Consider the following 17,503-nt stretch of genomic DNA (forward strand, 5'->3'; position numbering starts at 1 on the left):
GGGAGGAGGAGGGGAGGAGGGGGAGAGGAGGGGGGGAGGGGAGGAGAGGAGGGAGGAGAGGTGGGGAGAGGAGGGGAGAGAGAGAAAGAACATGTTTTTCAGCGGACATGTCATCACCACACCAAGGTGGAGAGAAACCCATTTTATTCACTAGTAGAAGTTTGGAATGAGATTGAAAATGTTGCAGTATGTGGGTGTGTAAAGGTGTATTATCTGTGAAGGTGTGTAAAGGTGTGTTACCTGTGAAGGTGTGTAAAGGTGTGTTACCTGTGAAGGTGTTTAAAGGTGTGTTACCTGTGAAGGTGTATTACCTGTGAAGGTGTGTTACCTATTAATGTGTGGTAAGGTGTGTTACCTGTGAAGGTATATAAAGGTGTGTTACCTGTGAAGGTGTATTACCTGTGAAGATGTGTTAAGTTGTGTTACCTGTGAAAGTGTATAAAAGTGTTTTACCTATGAAGGTCTGTTAAGGTGTGGTACCTGTGAAGGTATATAAAGGTGTGTTAAGTTGTTTTACCTATTAAGGTGTGGTAAGGCGTGTTACCTGTGAAAGTGTATAAAAGTGTGTTACCTGTGAAGGTGTGTTACCTATGAAGGTCTGTTAAGGTGTGGTACCTGTGAAGGTATATAAAAGGTGTGTTAAGTTGTTTTACCTATGAAGGTCTGTTAAGGTGTGGTACCTGTGAAGGTATATAAAAGGTGTGTTAAGGAATTCTACCCTTTCATGCGCGAGTCGCCCCAGAGTGAGTTCCTTTATGCTGGTGATGTTAGAACCTTCTCTCCATTCCAGAATGTGATTGTTACGTAACAGTCCATTTAATCTGCGCTGTCCTCAAACCAAGGCAAGCTGCCTGCTATTATTTATAGGCTGTTTACAATTTCAAATGATTTTCTAACAAGTTTTTATTTTCTAAGAACAGTTTGAATTGAGGTGTGTTCCGCCTCATTCATTCACATAAAAGTAGTCATTTTTACTTTTGCGGACAATAAATGTTTTGGACATTTATGACCCGGATAAAATTCCCCAAGCACTTCGCAATTGTTTGTGCAGTTCAAGCCAGAGACATTTGCGTATGTCCCGTCAGAACAGGATCTGCACTCGTGTTCACATTGTCTGTCTGTTGCCCGCATTGCAGTCATTGTTTTCCTTACCAATATTAACTTTGGAAATGTGTGCGTTTCTATCAAAGTAAGTGCCTTGTTACGTTATAGTGGTTTCTGTATGTCGTTTCTACTGTAGCTCACTGTATGTATGGAGCATAATGTGTGTATATTCCCTGTAAAACAATGCTAATTGCCATAGAGAAGTATCAGCGTGGGGTGTATTTCGAAGCTACCCTGGCCTTACGACTCCTAAGTGGCGCAGCTGTCGAAGGGACGGCGTCTCAGTGCGAGAGGCGTCACTACAGACACCCTGGTTCAAATCCAGGCTGCGTATCTATCAAAGTAAGTGCCTTACCACATTAATAGTTTCTCTATGTGATTTTTCAAGTGAACTGCACGTCCAATTACAAAAAAATCCCATGTTCAGTAATCATCTCGCCTGTTAGTTGGCGGTGGACATTGAGGGCAGACGCGATCAGATGGAAAAATCTTATACCACTTGGTCGTTTTCTGAGTGCATTCCACAAAGCTGTTTATCATGTCCGCCTTATCCACTTCCCCCATTTTGAGGTTATAGTCAAGCACACAGACTGGTTTGATCATTCTCTCTCCCATCAGGTGGTCCACCTTCCTTGTGGCCGACATGTTTGCTGTATGGACAGTGGAGAGGACATGGACGTCTCGTTTGTCATGCCACTTTACTGCCAGCTGTTGACCGTTCTCCTTGAACTCCACCTCCCCTCTCTTCATCCGAATGCCGGCAACCCCTTCCTGCCACAGGCTCCTGTGCTGTTGGAAGAGTGTCGGACTGCTGTAACAAACAGTTGAAGTCAGAAATGTACATACACCTACATTTAAACTCTGTTTTTCACAATCCCTGACATTTAATCCTAGTAAAAATTCCCTGTCTTAGGTCAGTTAGGATCACCACTTTATTGTAAGAATGTGAAATGTCAGAATAATAGCAGAGAGAATGATTTATTTCAGCTTTTATTTCTTTCATCACATTCCCAGTGGGTCAGAAGTTTACATACACTCAATTAGTATTTGGTAGCATTGACTTTAAATTGTTTAACTTGGGTCAAACGTTTCGGGTAGCCTTCCACAAGCTTCCCACAATAAATTGGGTGAATTTTGGCCCATTCCTCCTCACAGAGCTGGTGTAACTGAGTCAGGGTTGTAGGCCTCCTTGCTCGCACACGCTTTTTCAGTTCAGCCCACACATTTTCTATAGGATTGAGGTCAGGGCTTTGTGATGGCCACTCCAATACCTTGACTTTGTCCTTAAGCCATTTTGCCACAACTTTGGGAGTATGCTTGGGGTCGTTGTCCATTTGGAAGACCCATTTACGACCAAGCTTTAACTTCCTGACTGATGTCTTGAGATGTTGCTTCAATATATGTGCAGTTGCAAACCGTAGTCTGGCTTTTTTATGGCGGTTTTGGAGCAGTGGCTTCTTCCTTGCTAAGCGGCCTTTCAGGTTATGTCGATATAGGACTCGTTTTACTGTGGATATAGATACTTTTGTACCTGTTTCCTCCAGCATCTTCACAAGGTCCTTTGCTGTTGTTCTGGGATTTATTTGCACTTTTCGCACCAAAGTACGTTCATCTCTAGGAGACATAACGCATCTCCTTCCTGAGCGGTATGACGGCTGCGTGGTCCCATGGTGTTTATTCTTGCGAACTATTGTTTGTACAGACGTGGTACCTTCAGGCATTTGGAAATTGCTCCCAAGGATGAACCAGACTTGTGGAGGTCTAGCATTTTTTTCTGAGGTCTTGGCTGATTTCTTTTGATTTTCCCATGATGTCAAGCAAAGAGGTACTGAGTTGGAAGGTAGGCCTTGAAATACATCCACAGGTACACCTCCAATTGACTCAAATGTTGTCAATTAGCCTATCAGAAGCTTCTAAAGCCATGACATCATTTTCTGGAATTTTCCAAGGTGTTTAAAGGCACCAGTCAACTCAGTGTATGTAAACTTCTGACCCACTGGAATTGTGATACAGTGAATTATAAGTGAAACTCTGTCTGTAAACAATTGTTGGAAAAATGACTTGTGTCATGCACAAAGTAGATGTCCAAACTATAGTTTGTTAACAAGAAATTTGTGGAGTGGTTGAAAAATTTGTTTTAATGACTCCAACTTAAGTGTATGTAAACTTCCGACTTCAACTGTAGAAAGTGTGTCCCTTGCTGAGATGAGGAGCCACGGACCCGGACACCCCAAGCCCCTCATAATGTTGGATGTCAGTGGTGGACCCTGTGTAAACTACAATGTCTTGGACAAATCCTGTCTTCACGTCGCACATGACAAAGAACCCCAAACCGGTGCCTTTTGGAGGAAATATATTGACGGAACGCCAGCCTACCTTTCCCTAACATCCGTTATTCATCAATGCGTAGGTCCTTGGATGGTACAAAGACCCAACCAAATGCTGATGTCAGGCTGGTAAGAACATTTCTTATTTTGTATTACGGGTCATTTAGGATGGCAGTAGCATTGTTGACAAAATGCAAGCATCGCAGCAGAACTAGGAAGAGGTCTTGGGAAAAGAGGGTGGCAAAGAAGGGAGTTGCAAACATAGGATCTGTGCTCCAGTATTCTCTTAGGGAGTTCTTCTTTACTATCCCCATGAGGAGGACTGTCACCAGGAAGGTATACATTTCACTAATTGTGGTTGTCACCCATTTAGCGAGTTTCCTCACTCCTGGCTCTCTCTTCTCTTGTAGCTCCAAGGCATAGCGATTGATCTCCTCTACTAAACAAAAAAAAATTATCCAGAATTTCCACATTTGTGAGGTGTCTCCTTTTGACAGACATTGCTAATGCTACAGCTTAGCTCACTAGCTACATACAGAAACAACAACACTGAACGGCTCAGAGTGAGAGGTTACGTGATTGACTGCCGGCACGCGCCTTTTATATCAATAAATAACTATCAGAAAATGTTTTGTGGTAATTATTGATATATTTACTGTTTTATTCATATGTTTTCAAGTACCGGTGATAAATCATGCATTCCGATTCTTGCATAGATTGTAATGGGCACATATTATGTGTGTAAAATACTTTTTTTAAATTTGTACTGATTATGATGAGCTAAGCTAATTCCAGCTGTGTGTGGTGCCATGTTTGTTGACATACAATGCATTCTGGGTTTCACTGTAATCGTCTGTCGGACCAAAGATGTTATAACAAAATGAGGTGAGTAAGGGTTCACAATTCTTTTTTGAGAACTTCCGGAAATGAATGGTGGGATGTGAACGATGGTAGACAACACACCCCCTTCAACATGCATACTATAAAACAGACCACACTCATCTTGTTTTCTCTTATTATCTTTGGTGTCTGTGAGAGAGAGAGAGAGAAAAAGCATGGCAGCACGCAGAAACTACCCATCGTCGGATTACTTTCGTTTACTAGAGAGTGGTGAGCTCACCCGTGATGTGATTAATTATAAATAGTAATTTCCCATTAGTTCCTGCCAAGGCAGCAGCTACTCTTCCTGGGGTTTATTATGGATCCCAATTAGTTCCTGCCAAGGCAGCAGCTACTCTTCCTGGGGTTTATTATGGATCCCCATTAGTTCCTGCCAGGGCAGCAGCTACTCTTCCTGGGGTTTATTATGGATCCCCATTAGTTCCTGCCAAGGAAGCAGCTACTCTTCCTGGGGTTTATTATGGATCCCCATTAGTTCCTGCCAAGGAAGCAGCTACTCTTCCTGGGGTTTATTATGGATCCCCATTAGTTCCTGCCAAGGAAGCAGCTACTCTTCCTGGGGTCCAGCAACATTAAGGCAGTTAAATGCAATAAAAAAATATAATAAAAAATATCACATAACATTTCATAACACTTTTCACAACATATTAAGTGTTGGTTGAGGTTTTCGGTTTAGTGAATGATTTGTCCCAAATACAATGCTTTTAGTTTTAGAAATACTTAGGACTAACTTATTCCTTGCCACCCACTCTGAAACTAACTGCAGCTCTTTGTTAAAAGTGTTGCAGCCATTTCAGTCGCTGTAGTAGCTGATGTGTATAGTGTTGAGTCATCCAAATACAAGTAACTCTTTATCCACATTATAACGGGGTGTAAAGTCATAACACATACGTCTTTCTATCAGCAGACTATGATCGATAATGTCAAAAGCCGCACTGAAGTCTAACAAAACAGCTCCCACAATCTTTTTATCAACAATTTCTCTCAGCCAATCATCAGTCATTTGTGTAAGTGCAGTGCTTGTTGAGTGTCTTTCCCTATAAGATTGCTGAAAGTCTGTTGTCCATTTGTTTTCTGTGAAATAGCATTGTATCTGGTCAAAGACAGTTTTTTCCAGAAGTTTACTAAGGGTTGGTAACAGGCTGATTGGTCGGCTATTTGAGCCAGTAAAGGGGGCTTTACTATTCTTAGGTAGCGGAATGACTTTAGCTTCCCTCCAGGTCTGAGGGCAAAACACTTTCTAGTAGGCTTAGATTAAAGATATGGTAAATAGGAGTGACAATATCATATGCTATTAACCTCAGTAATTTTCCATCCAAATTGTCAGACCCCGGTAGCTTGTCATTGTTGATAGACAATAACAATACTTTTTTCAGCTATTCCGCACTCACTTTGGGAATTCCAAATGACAATGTTTGTCTTTCATAATTATACTTGGAGGTTCGGCATTTGTTGGTGGCATGTCAGGCCTTAGTTTGCTTATCTGGCCAATGAAAAAAAAAACTTAAAGTGGTTGGAATTATCAGTTGGTTTTGTGATGAATGAGCATCTGATTCAATGAATGAGCTGAGTTTGCCTTTTTTCCCAAAATGTAATTTAAGGTGCTTCAAAGCTTTTTACAATCCTTCTTTATATAATTTATCTTTGTTTCATAGTGTAGTTTCTTCTTGTTATTCAGTTTAGTCACATGATTTCTTAATTTGCAGTACGTTTCCCAATCGGTTGTACAGCCAGACTTATTTGCCATTCCTTTTTCCTCATCCCTCTCAACCATATTTTTTTTTTCAATTCCTCATCAATCCACTGGGATTTAACCGTTTTTACAGACATTTTCTTAATGGGTGTGTGCTTATTATTAACTTGAAGAAGCATTTTCATAAATGTGCAGCGTCTGGTAGCTCCACATTACACATCACAGACCAGCACATATTATTTACATCAATAACATGGGAATCACAACGAAACTCCTTGTATGACCTCGTATACTTAGAGGTTAGGGGTCAGGCCAACTTATTGTGTGACCTCGTATACACTATATTAGGCCCAACCTTTGGAACTTTGGTTTTCCTAGATATGGCTACTATATTGTGATCACTACATCCTATGGGTCTGGATACTGCTTTCAAGCAGAATTCTGCCGCATTAGTAAATATATAATCAATACACGTTGATGATTTAATGCCTGTTCTGTTTGTAACTACCCTGGTAGGTTGACTGATAACCTGAACTAGATTCCAGGCACTGGTAACAGTTTGAAGCTTTTTCTTGAGTGGGGCAGCTTGATGGAGGGAAAAACAGTCACCCCAAAAAATATACCTCAAAGTATTTCACACGTTATCCAGATACTGACTGTTAGCACTTGGTGGTCTATAGCAGCTTCCCACCAGAATGGGCTTTAGGTGAGGCAGATGAACCTGTAGCCATATTACTACAACAGTATTTATAGGAATGTGGTTCTGAATAGAGATCGTAGCCCTGTTGGCATTTCTGTCTTTTCTGTAGATGTTTTATCCATGTATTGCTATCAATATTTATTTAACCCTTATTTTACCAGGTAGGTTGACTGAGAACACATTCTCATTGGGAGAGGATTTGTATGATTTGATTGATTTCAATGATTTGCATTTTAATGAGGGAAATAAGTATTTGACCCCCTCTCAATCAGAAAGATTTCTGGGGTCCAGGTGTCTTTTATACAGGTAACGAGCTGAGATTAGGAGCACACTCTTAAAGGGAGTGCTCCTAATCTCAGCTTGTTACCTGTATAAAAGACACCTGTCCACAGAAGCAATCAATCAATCAATCAATCAATCAGATTCCAAACTCTCCACCATGGCCAAGACCAAAGAGCTCTCCAAGGATGTCAGGGACAAGATTGTAGACCTACACAAGGCTGGAATGGGCTACAAGACCATCGCCAAGCAGCTTGGTGAGAAGGTGACAACAGTTGGTGCGATTATTTGCAAATGGAAGAAACACAAAAGAACTGTCAATCTCCCTCGGCCTGGGGCTCCATGCAAGATCTCACCTCGTGGAGTTGCAATGATCATGAGAATGGTGAGGAATCAGCCCAGAACTACACGGGAGGATCTTGTTAATGATCTCAAGGCAGATGGGACCATAGTCACCAAGAAAACAATTGGTAACACTCTACGCCGTGAAGGACTGAATTCCTGCAGCGCCCGCAAGGTCCCCCTGCTCAAGAAAGCACATATACATGCCCGTCTGAAGTTTGCCAATGAACATCTGAATGATTCAGAGGACAACTGGGTGAAAGTGTTGTGGTCAGATGAGACCAAAATGGAGCTCTTTGGCATCAACTCAACTCGCTGTGTTTGGAGGCGGAGGAGGAACGCTGCCTATGACCCCAAGAACACCATCCCCACCGTCAAACCTGGAGGTGGAAACATTATGCTTTGGGGGTGTTTTTCTGCTAAGGGGACAGGACAACTTCAACGCATCAAAGGGACGATGGTCGGGGCCATGTACCGTCAAATCTTGGGTGAGAACCTCCTTCCCTCAGCCAGGGCATTGAAAATGGGTCGCGGATGGGTATTCCAGCATGACAATGACCCAAAACACACGGCCAAGGCAACAAAGGAGTGGCTCAAGAAGAAGCACATTAAGGTCCTGGAGTGGCCTAGCCAGTCTCCAGACCTTAATCCCATAGAAAATCTGTGGAGGGAGCTGAAGGTTCGAGTTGCCAAACGTCAGCCTCGAAACCTTAATGACTTGGAGAAGAGCTGCAAAGAGGAGTGGGACAAAATCCCTCCTGAGATGTGTGCAAACCTGGTGGCCAACTACAAGAAACGTCTGACCTCTGTGATTGCCAACAAGGGTTTTGCCACCAAGTACTAAGTTATGTTTTGCAGAGGGGTCAAATACTTATTTCCCACATTAAAATGCAAATAATTTTATAACATTTTTTATATGAGTTTTTCTGGATTTTTGTTTTGTTTTTCTGTCTCTCACTGTTCAAATAAACCTACCATTAAAATTATAGACTGATAATTTCTTTGTCAGTGGGCAAACGTACAAAATCAGCAGGGGATCAAATACTTTTTTTCCCCTCACTGTTTTTAGGTGTGTTACCCGTGAAGGTGTATTTAGGTGTGTTACCCGTGAAGGTGTTTTTAGGTGTGTTACCCGTGAAGGTGTGTTAAAGTGTGTTACCCGTGAAGGTGTGTTAAAGTGTGTTACCCGTGAAGGTATGTTAAGGTGTTACCTGTGGAGCTGTGTTTAGGTGTGTTACCTGTGAAGCTGGCAGCCCAGGTGATGTTGAGGTTGAAGTTCTTGGAGGCGTTGATGAAAACAACCAGATCACGATTCTGCTGCGGAGGAGAGACGGAGGGATGAGGAGATAAATGATCTGACCTTAACCCTAAACCCTACCTCCTCGGGTGTGGCCTGACCCCTAACCTGTAACCCCAGCAGTGTGGGTGTGGTCCTACCTCCTCGTGCGTGGCCTGACCCCTAACCTCTGACCCCAGCAGTGTGGGTGTGGTCCTACCTCCTCGTGCGTGGCCTGACCCCTAACCTCTAACCCCAGCAGTGTGGGTGTGGTCCTACCTCCTCGGGTGTGGCCTGAACCCTAACCTCTAACCCCAGCAGTGAGGGTGTGGTCCTACTTCCTCGGGTGTGGCCTGACCCCTAACCTCTAACCCCAGCAGTGTGGGTGTGGCCTGACCCCTAACCTTTAACCCCAGCAGCGTGGGTGTGGTCCTACCTCCTCGTGCATGGCCTGACCCCTAACCTCTAACCCCAGCAGTGTGGGTGTGGCCTGACCCCTAACCTCTAACCCCAGCAGCGTGGGTGTGGTCCTACCTCCTCGGGCGTGGCCTGACCCCTAACCTCTGACCCCAGCAGTGTGGGTGTGGTCCTACCTCCTCGGGTGTGGCCTGACCCCTAACCTCTAACCCCAGCAGCGTGGGTGTGGCCTGACCCCTAACCTCTAACCCCAGCAGTGTGGGTGTGGTCCTACTTCCTCGGGCGTGGCCTGACCCCTAACCTCTAACCCCAGCAGTGTGGGTGTGGTCCTAGTTCCTCGGGCGTGGCCTGACCCCTAACTTCTGACCCCTGCAGCGTGGGTGTGGCCTGACCCCTAACCTCTGACCCCAGCAGCGTTGGTGTGGCCTAACCCCTAACCTCTAACCCCAGCAGCGTGGGTGTGGTCCTACCTCCTCGTGCATGGCCTGACCCCTAACCTCTAACCCCAGCAGTGTGGGTGTGGCCTGACCCCTAACCTCTAACCCCAGCAGCGTGGGTGTGGTCCTACCTCCTCGTGCATGGCCTGACCCCTAACCTCTAACCCCAGCAGTGTGGGTGTGGCCTGACCCCTAACCTCTAACCCCAGCAGCGTGGGTGTGGTCCTACCTCCTCTGGCGTGGCTACAAAGTTGATGGAGGTGTAGTATCGGTCGTCCTCCTGAGACAGACTGAAGGTGAACTGGTAGTCTATCAGCAGGGTGTCTGGTAGGGAGATAAAACACAGCTACACGTTAGAACAGATACAGCAGGGGACAATATTACTATAGAGTCTATGGTTATCACATTGATCTAGAATATTACTATAGAGTCTATGGTTATCACATTGATCTAGAATATTACTATAGAGTCTATGGTTATCACATTGATCTAGAATATTACTATAGAGTCTAGTTCCATGATCTAGAATATTACTATAGAGTCTATGGTTATCACATTGATCTAGAATATTACTATAGAGTCTATGGTTATCACATTGATCTAGAATATTACTATAGAGTCTATGGTTATCACATTGATCTAGAATATTACTATAGAGTCTATGGTTATCACATTGATCTAGAATATTACTATAGAGTCTATGGTTATCACATTGATCTAGAATATTACTATAGAGTCTATGATCTAGAATATTACTATAGTGTCTATGGTTATCACATTGATCTAGAATATTACTATAGAGTCTATGGTTATCACATTGATCTAGAATATTACTATAGAGTCTATGGTTATCACATTGATCTAGAATATTACTATAGAGTCTATGGTTATCACATTGATCTAGAATATTACTATAGAGTCTATGGTTATCACATTGATCTAGAATATTACTATAGAGTCTATGGTTATCACATTGATCTAGAATATTACTATAGAGTCTATGGTTATCACATTGATCTAGAATATTACTATAGAGTCTATGGTTATCACATTGATCTAGAATATTACTATAGAGTCTATGGTTATCACATTGATCTAGAATATTACTATAGAGTCTATGGTTATCACATTGATCTAGAATATTACTATAGAGTCTATGGTTATCACATTGATCTAGAATATTACTATAGAGTCTATGGTTATCACATTGATCTAGAATATTACTATAGAGTCTATGGTTATCACATTGATCTAGAATATTACTATAGAGTCTATGGTTATCACATTGATCTAGAATATTACTATAGTGTCTATGGTTATCACATTGATCTACTCTGAAGGACTCAGCCTCAGTGTGATGTTCTACTCTGAAGGACTCAGTGTGGTGTTCTACTCTGAAGGACTCAGCCTGAGCGTGATGTTCCACCCTGAAGGACTCAGCCTCAGCGTGATGTTCCACCCTGAAGGACTCAGCCTCAGCGTGATGTTCCACCCTGAAGGACTCAGCCTCAGCGTGATGTTCCACCCTGAAGGACTCAGCCTCAGCGTGATGTTCTACTCTGAAGGACTCAGCCTCAGCGTGATGTTCTACTCTGAAGGACTCAGCCTCAGCGTGATGTTCTACTCTGAAGGACTCAGCCTCAGCGTGATGTTCTACCCTGAAGGACTCAGCCTCAGCGTGATGTTCCACCCTGAAGGACTCAGCCTCAGCGTGATGTTCTACTCTGAAGGACTCAGTGTGATGTTCCACCCTGAAGGACTCAGCGTGATGTTCTACTCTGAAGGACTCAGTGTGGTGTTCTACTCTGAAGGACTCAGCCTGAGCGTGATGTTCCACCCTGAAGAACTCAGCCTCAGCGTGATGTTCTACTCTGAAGGACTCAGCCTGAGCGTGATGTTCCACTCTGAAGGACTCAGCCTCAGCGTGATGTTCTACTCTGAAGGACTCAGCCTCAGCGTGATGTTCTACTCTGAAGGACTCAGCCTCAGCGTGGTGTTCTACTCTGAAGGACTCAGCCTCAGCGGGATGTTCCACCCTGAAGGACTCAGCCTCAGCGTGATGTTCCACCCTGAAGGACTCAGCCTCAGCGTGGTGTTCCACTCTGAAGGTAGATTGGAGTTCCACTTACAGTAACACGTTCCTTTCAGAGGGTTTCCTTGGTAACGGTTCTCCACCTCACACCTGAGGGAAAGCAGAGGAAAGGGAATAAAAGGGATTTACATTTCGAAACAACAACGTGAAGGGTAAATCAATAACTTATATGAATCCTTCTGTGACCTAACAACTGACTCTGAAACCATGGAGTCAATGACTACACAGCGGGGTAGGATCATAATGACAGAATGAGAAGAATAAGTAGGTCGACATGTACTGAGTTAGTTAGTTATAGTGGTCTGAACTGTACTGAGTTAGTTAGTTATAGTGGTCTGAACTGTACTGAGTTAGTTAGTTATAGTGGTCTGAACTGTACTGAGTTAGTTAGTTATAGTGGTCTGAACTGTACTGAGTTAGTTAGTTATAGTGGTCTGAACTGTACTGAGTTAGTTAGTTATAGTGGTGATAGTGAAACAGACTTACTGCTATGTACTATGTACTAAGTGTGTAATGTGTACTGTAGTGTACTAAGTGTGTAATGTGTACTGTAGTGTACTTACAGGTGGTAGTGGTCTGAACTGTACTGAGTTAGTTATAATGTGTATGTACTAAGTGTGTAATGTGTACTGTAGTGTGTACTGTAGTAATGTGTACTGTAGTAATGTGTACTGTAGTGTACTGTAGTAATGTGTACTGTAGTGTGTACTGTAGTAATGTGTACTGTAATTAATGTGTCCTGTAGTGTGTACTGTAGTAATGTGTACTGTAGTGTGTACTGTAGTAATGTGTACTGTAGTGTGTACTGTAGTAATGTGTACTGTAGTAATGTGTACTGTAGTGTGTACTGTAATTAATGTGTCCTGTAGTGTGTACTGTAGTAATGTGTACTGTAGTGTGTACTGTAGTAATGTGTACTGTAGTAATGTGTACTGTAGTAATGTGTACTGTAGTTGTGTGCTGTAGTAATGTGTACTGTAGTGTGTGCTGTAGTAATGTGTACTGTAGTGTGTACTGTAGTAATGTGTACTGTAGTGTGTACTGTAGTAATGTGTACTGTAGTAATGTGTACTGTAGTGTGTACTGTAGTAATGTGTACTGTAGTGTGTACTGTAGTAATGTGTACTGTAGTAATGTGTACTGTAGTGTACTAAGTGTGTAATGTGTACTGTAGTAATGTGTACTGTAGTGTGTACTGTAGTAATGTGTACTGTAATTAATGTGTCCTGTAGTGTGTTCTGTAGTAATGTGTACTGTAGTGTGTACTGTAGTAATGTGTACTGTAGTGTGTACTGTAGTAATGTGTACTGTAGTAATGTGTACTGTAGTGTGTACTGTAATTAATGTGTCCTGTAGTGTGTACTGTAGTAATGTGTACTGTAGTGTGTACTGTAGTAATGTGTACTGTAGTAATGTGTACTGTAGTAATGTGTACTGTAGTGTGTGCTGTAGTAATGTGTACTGTAGTGTGTACTGTAGTAATGTGTACTGTAGTAATGTGTACTGTAGTAATGTGTACTGTAGTAATGTGTACTGTAGTGTGTACTGTAGTAATGTGTACTGTAGTGTGTACTGTAGTAATGTGTACTGTAGTAATGTGTACTGTAGTGTACTAAGTGTGTAATGTGTACTGTAGTAATGTGTACTGTAGTAATGTGTACTGTAGTGTGTACTGTAGTAATGTGTACTGTAGTAATGTGTACTGTAGTGTGTACTGTAGTAATGTGTACTGTAGTGTACTAAGTGTGTAATGTGTCCTGTAGTGTACTTACAGGTGGTAGTGGTCTGAGTTAGTTAGTTATAATGTGTATGTACTAAGTGTGTAATGTGTCCTGTAGTAATGTGTACTGTAGTAATGTGTACTGTAGTGTACTAAGTGTGTAATGTGTCCTGTAGTAATGTGTACTGTAGTGTGTACTGTAGTAATGTGTACTGTAGTGTGTACTGTAGTGTGTACTGTAGTGTGTACTGTAGTGTGTACTGTAGTGTGTACTGTAGTAATGTGTACTGTAGTGTGTACTGTAGTGTGTACTGTAGTAATGTGTACTGTAGTGTGTACTGTAGTAATGTGTCCTGTAGTGTGTACTGTAGTAATGTGTCCTGTAGTGTGTACTGTAGTGTGTACTGTAGTAGTGTGTACTGTAGTATGTACGGTAGTGTGTACTGTAGTAATGTGTACTGTAGTGAACTTACAGGTGACAGCGGTCTCCTTTGATGCCCTTGGTGGTGCAGAAACACTTCCCGTTGTTAGTGTTACATATACCGGCATGGCCATTACACTGGCACGCTGTAATACAACATTATCACATGAATATAACAACATTATCACAGTAATATACCTGGCACGCTGTAATACAACATTATCACATGAATATAACAACATTATCACAGTAATATAACTGACACGCTGTAATACAACATTATCACATGAATATAACAACATTATCACATGAATATAACAACATTATCACATGAATATAACAATCATGGGTCGTTATAGAATGAACAGTTACACTGACAATAACAAGGAAAGCCAAATGACCAAAGGCAGGGCCTGAAGTTATTTATAAGAGATCAGACAACATGTTTTCTCAGGACTCTTTTGTTGTTACAGTATGATGTTCTGATGTGTATAAGGAGGAGAATCCAGCCACAGCACTGGGGTATTTGGTCAAATTATTCTGGCCAATTGTTGACAAGCATGTACCTGTTAACACGAGAACCGCCACAGGCCACCAGCCACTAACGTTTCATTTTGTCATTTGAAAAAAAAATTACAAATCGGCCAAAAAAAATGTAATAAACTATGTCCTGACTTTTCCTAAATGTTTGTATTTTACGCTGCTCATTGGTCCGAATTTTTAAATCACAAACAGAGACGTATTTATTTTTTCAAACCTGTTCCCAACTTAATCCGGCAAGACGGCTGCAGGATGTTGGTCCCCAGCCAGGCTCCAAGACAATGTGCTGTAGGATGTTGGTCCCCAGCCAGGCTCCAAGACAATGTGCTGCAGGATGTTGGTACCCAGCCAGGCTCTAAGACAATGTGCTGCAGGATGTTGGTCCCCAGCCAGGCTCCAAGACAATGTGCTGTAGGATGTTGGTCCCCAGCCAGGCTCCAAGACAATGTGCTGTAGGATGTTGGTCCCCAGCCAGGCTCCAAGACAATGTGCTGTAGGATGTTGGTACCCAGCCAGGCTCCAAGACAATGTGCTGCAGGATGTTGGTCCCCAGCCAGGCTCCAAGACAATGTGCTGTAGGATGTTGGTCCCCAGCCAGGCTACAAGACAATGTGCTGCAGGATGTTGGTCCCCAGCCAGGCTCCAAGACAATGTGCTGTAGGATGTTGGTCCCCAGCCAGGCTCTAAGACAATGTGCTGCAGGATGTTGGTCCCCAGCCAGGCTCCAAGACAATGTGCTGCAGGATGTTGGTCCCCAGCCAGGCTCCAAGACAATGTGCTGCAGGATGTTGGTCCCCAGCCAGGCTACAAGACAATGTGCTGTAGGATGTTGGTCCCCAGCCAGGCTCCAAGACAATGTGCTGTAGGATGTTGGTCCCCAGCCAGGCTCCAAGACAATGTGCTGTAGGATGTTGGTCCCCAGCCAGGCTCTAATGAGTCTCTCATCACGGAATGAACGGGCAATAATTGTGCACATTACTTCACAATTGAATGAAACTGTTGAAATTTAAAATAGGTCTAACTGAATGATAAGGAGGGTGAAGAGGTGGATTTAATTTAGAAAGACAACAGTAATGATGAGTTTGTATTATGCCTATTTACCAGCAACAAATCATTTGACCGCACGCCTTGCAGGTCGATACCATTCTCTTTTACGTTTTACTTTGTAAAAAAGAAGCTGTCATGGGACAGTTTTGTTTAGTGTAACTCTATGACTAATCAAAGTTATTGTAAAGGAAATGATAACATGCTATGTGTTGTAGTAGGCCTTCAGAATAATGCAAAGTGTCACAGCCTGATCTGTTACACCCTGATCTGTTTCACCCTGATCTGTTTCACCCTGATCTGTTTCACCCTGATCTGTTACACCCTGATCTGTTACACCCTGATCTGTTACACCCTGATCTGTTACACCCTGATCTGTTTCACCCTGATCTGTTTCACCCTGATCTGTTACACCCTGATCTGTTTCTCCCTGATCTGTTTCTCCCTGATCTGTTTCACCCTGATCTGTTTCACCCTGATCTGTTTCACCCTGATCTGTTTCACCTGTTCCTGTGTTTGTCTCCACCCCCTCCAGGTCTTATTTTCCCCAGTGTATTTATCCCTGTGTTTCCTGTCTCTCTGCCCAAGTGTATTTATCCCTGTGTTTCCTGTCTCTCTGCCCCAGTGTATTTATCCCTGTGTTTCCTGTCTCTCTGCCCCAGTGTATTTATCCCTGTGTTTCCTGTCTCTCTGCCCCAGTGTATTTATCCCTGTGTTTCCTGTCTCTCTGCCCCAGTGTATTTATCCCTGTGTTTCCTGTCTCTCTGCCCCAGTGTATTTATCCCTGTGTTTCCTGTCTCTCTGCCCAAGTGTATTTATCCCTGTGTTTCCTGTCTCTCTGCCCCAGTGTATTTATCCCTGTGTTTCCTGTCTCTCTGCCCCAGTGTATTTATCCCTGTGTTTCCTGTCTCTCTGCCACAGTGTATTTATCCCTGTGTTTCCTGTCTCTCTGCCCCAGTGTATTTATCCCTGTGTTTCCTGTCTCTCTGCCCCAGTGTATTTATCCCTGTGTTTCCTGTGTCTCTGCCCCAGTGTATTTATCCCTGTGTTTCCTGTCTCTCAGTGTATTTATCCCTGTGTTTCCTGTCTTTCTGCGCCAGTGTATTTATCCCTGTCTCTCTGCCCCAGTGTATTTATCCCTGTGCTTCCTGTCTCTCTGTGTATTTCTCCCTGTGTTTCCTGTCTCTCTGCCCCAGTGTATTTATCCCTGTGTTTCCTGTCTCTCTGTATTTATCCCTGTGTTTCCTTTTCCCAGTGTATTTATCCCTGTGTTTCCTGTCTCTCTGTGTATTTATCCCTGTGTTTCCTGTCTCTCAGTGTATTTATCCCTGTGTTTCCTGTCTCTCTGCCCCAGTGTATTTATCCCTGTGTTTCCTGTCTCTCTGCCCCAGTGTATTTATCCCTGTGTTTCCTGTCTCTCTGTGTATTTATCCCTGTGTTTACTCTCTCTCTGCCCCAGTGTATTTATCCCTGTGTTTCCTGTCTCTCTGTGTATTTATCCCTGTGTTTCCTGTCTCTGTGTATTTATCCCTCTGTTTCCTGTCTCTCTGTGCCAGTTCGTCTTGTATGTTTAGTCAAGTCAACCAGTGTGTTTTTCCCCATACTCCTTTTGCTATTCTCTTTTTGACAGTCTTTTGACCCCTGCCTGACTCTGGACTACTTTCCTGCCTGCCTGGTCATCCTGCCTGGCTTGACCTTGATTCTGCCTGCCCTGACCTTGATTCTGCCTGCCCTTCTGTACCTCCTGGACTCTGAACTGGTTTTGACCCTCTTGCCTTCCCCCTATTGGATGAATACATATTGTAAGACTCTAACCATCTGCCTCCTGTGTCTGCATCTGGGTCTGGCCTTGTGTCATGATACAAATCATATCTTTGACTCTATCCTAGTTCGAAACTATACCGAAACTACATTTCACACATAATAGGAGTTAGTCTATGAAGATTAAATTGACAATAAATCTGATGAGTGACAATATCAGGCCTATCAGTTGTCAAATGTGACTTGTTTCAGGAAACATATTTCAACGTAAAGGTGCAGCTATTTTCCCAGGAAAGATGAAACCAGGCCAGTGGGTGACTGACTGTCTGATACTGTGGTTTTGAGACTCGTTGTCACGGTTGCCGTAGGAATGAGCGGACCAAAGTGCAGCGTGTGTGTCGTTCCACATTTTATTTTCACTGTGAAACTAGGCAATACATAAATAAACTG

At 43.1% G+C, this 17,503-nt stretch overlaps 1 protein-coding gene across 10 annotated transcripts in view; it reads right to left on the reverse strand.

Annotated features, from left to right (window-relative positions):
- LOC106610160 (attractin) overlaps window positions 1–17,503 on the reverse strand; it is a 210,059-nt gene that overhangs the window by 105,531 nt on the left and 87,025 nt on the right. For 6 of the 10 annotated variants that reach the window (XR_006761182.1, XM_045704555.1, XM_045704633.1 and 3 more), the window contains exons 20-23: window positions 13,761–13,854; window positions 11,605–11,657; window positions 9,705–9,799; window positions 8,584–8,662 (exon numbers count right to left, since the gene is read on the reverse strand). Coding sequence is in view for 9 of the 10 variants with exons in the window: in XM_045704555.1 (XP_045560511.1) it covers window positions 8,584–8,662; window positions 9,705–9,799; window positions 11,605–11,657; window positions 13,761–13,854 (321 nt within the window). In the remaining variant the exon portion in view is untranslated. Of the gene's footprint in view, window positions 1–295; window positions 1,894–8,583; window positions 8,663–9,704; window positions 9,800–11,604; window positions 11,658–13,760; window positions 13,855–17,503 lie in introns of those variants that run through there. The other 4 variants (XM_045704612.1, XM_045704577.1, XM_045704732.1 and 1 more) reach the window with 3 other exon arrangements.

This window comes from Salmo salar, chromosome ssa01 (genome assembly GCF_905237065.1).
Source record: "Salmo salar chromosome ssa01, Ssal_v3.1, whole genome shotgun sequence".
In the NCBI taxonomy this organism is placed as follows: Eukaryota; Metazoa; Chordata; class Actinopteri; order Salmoniformes; family Salmonidae; genus Salmo; species Salmo salar.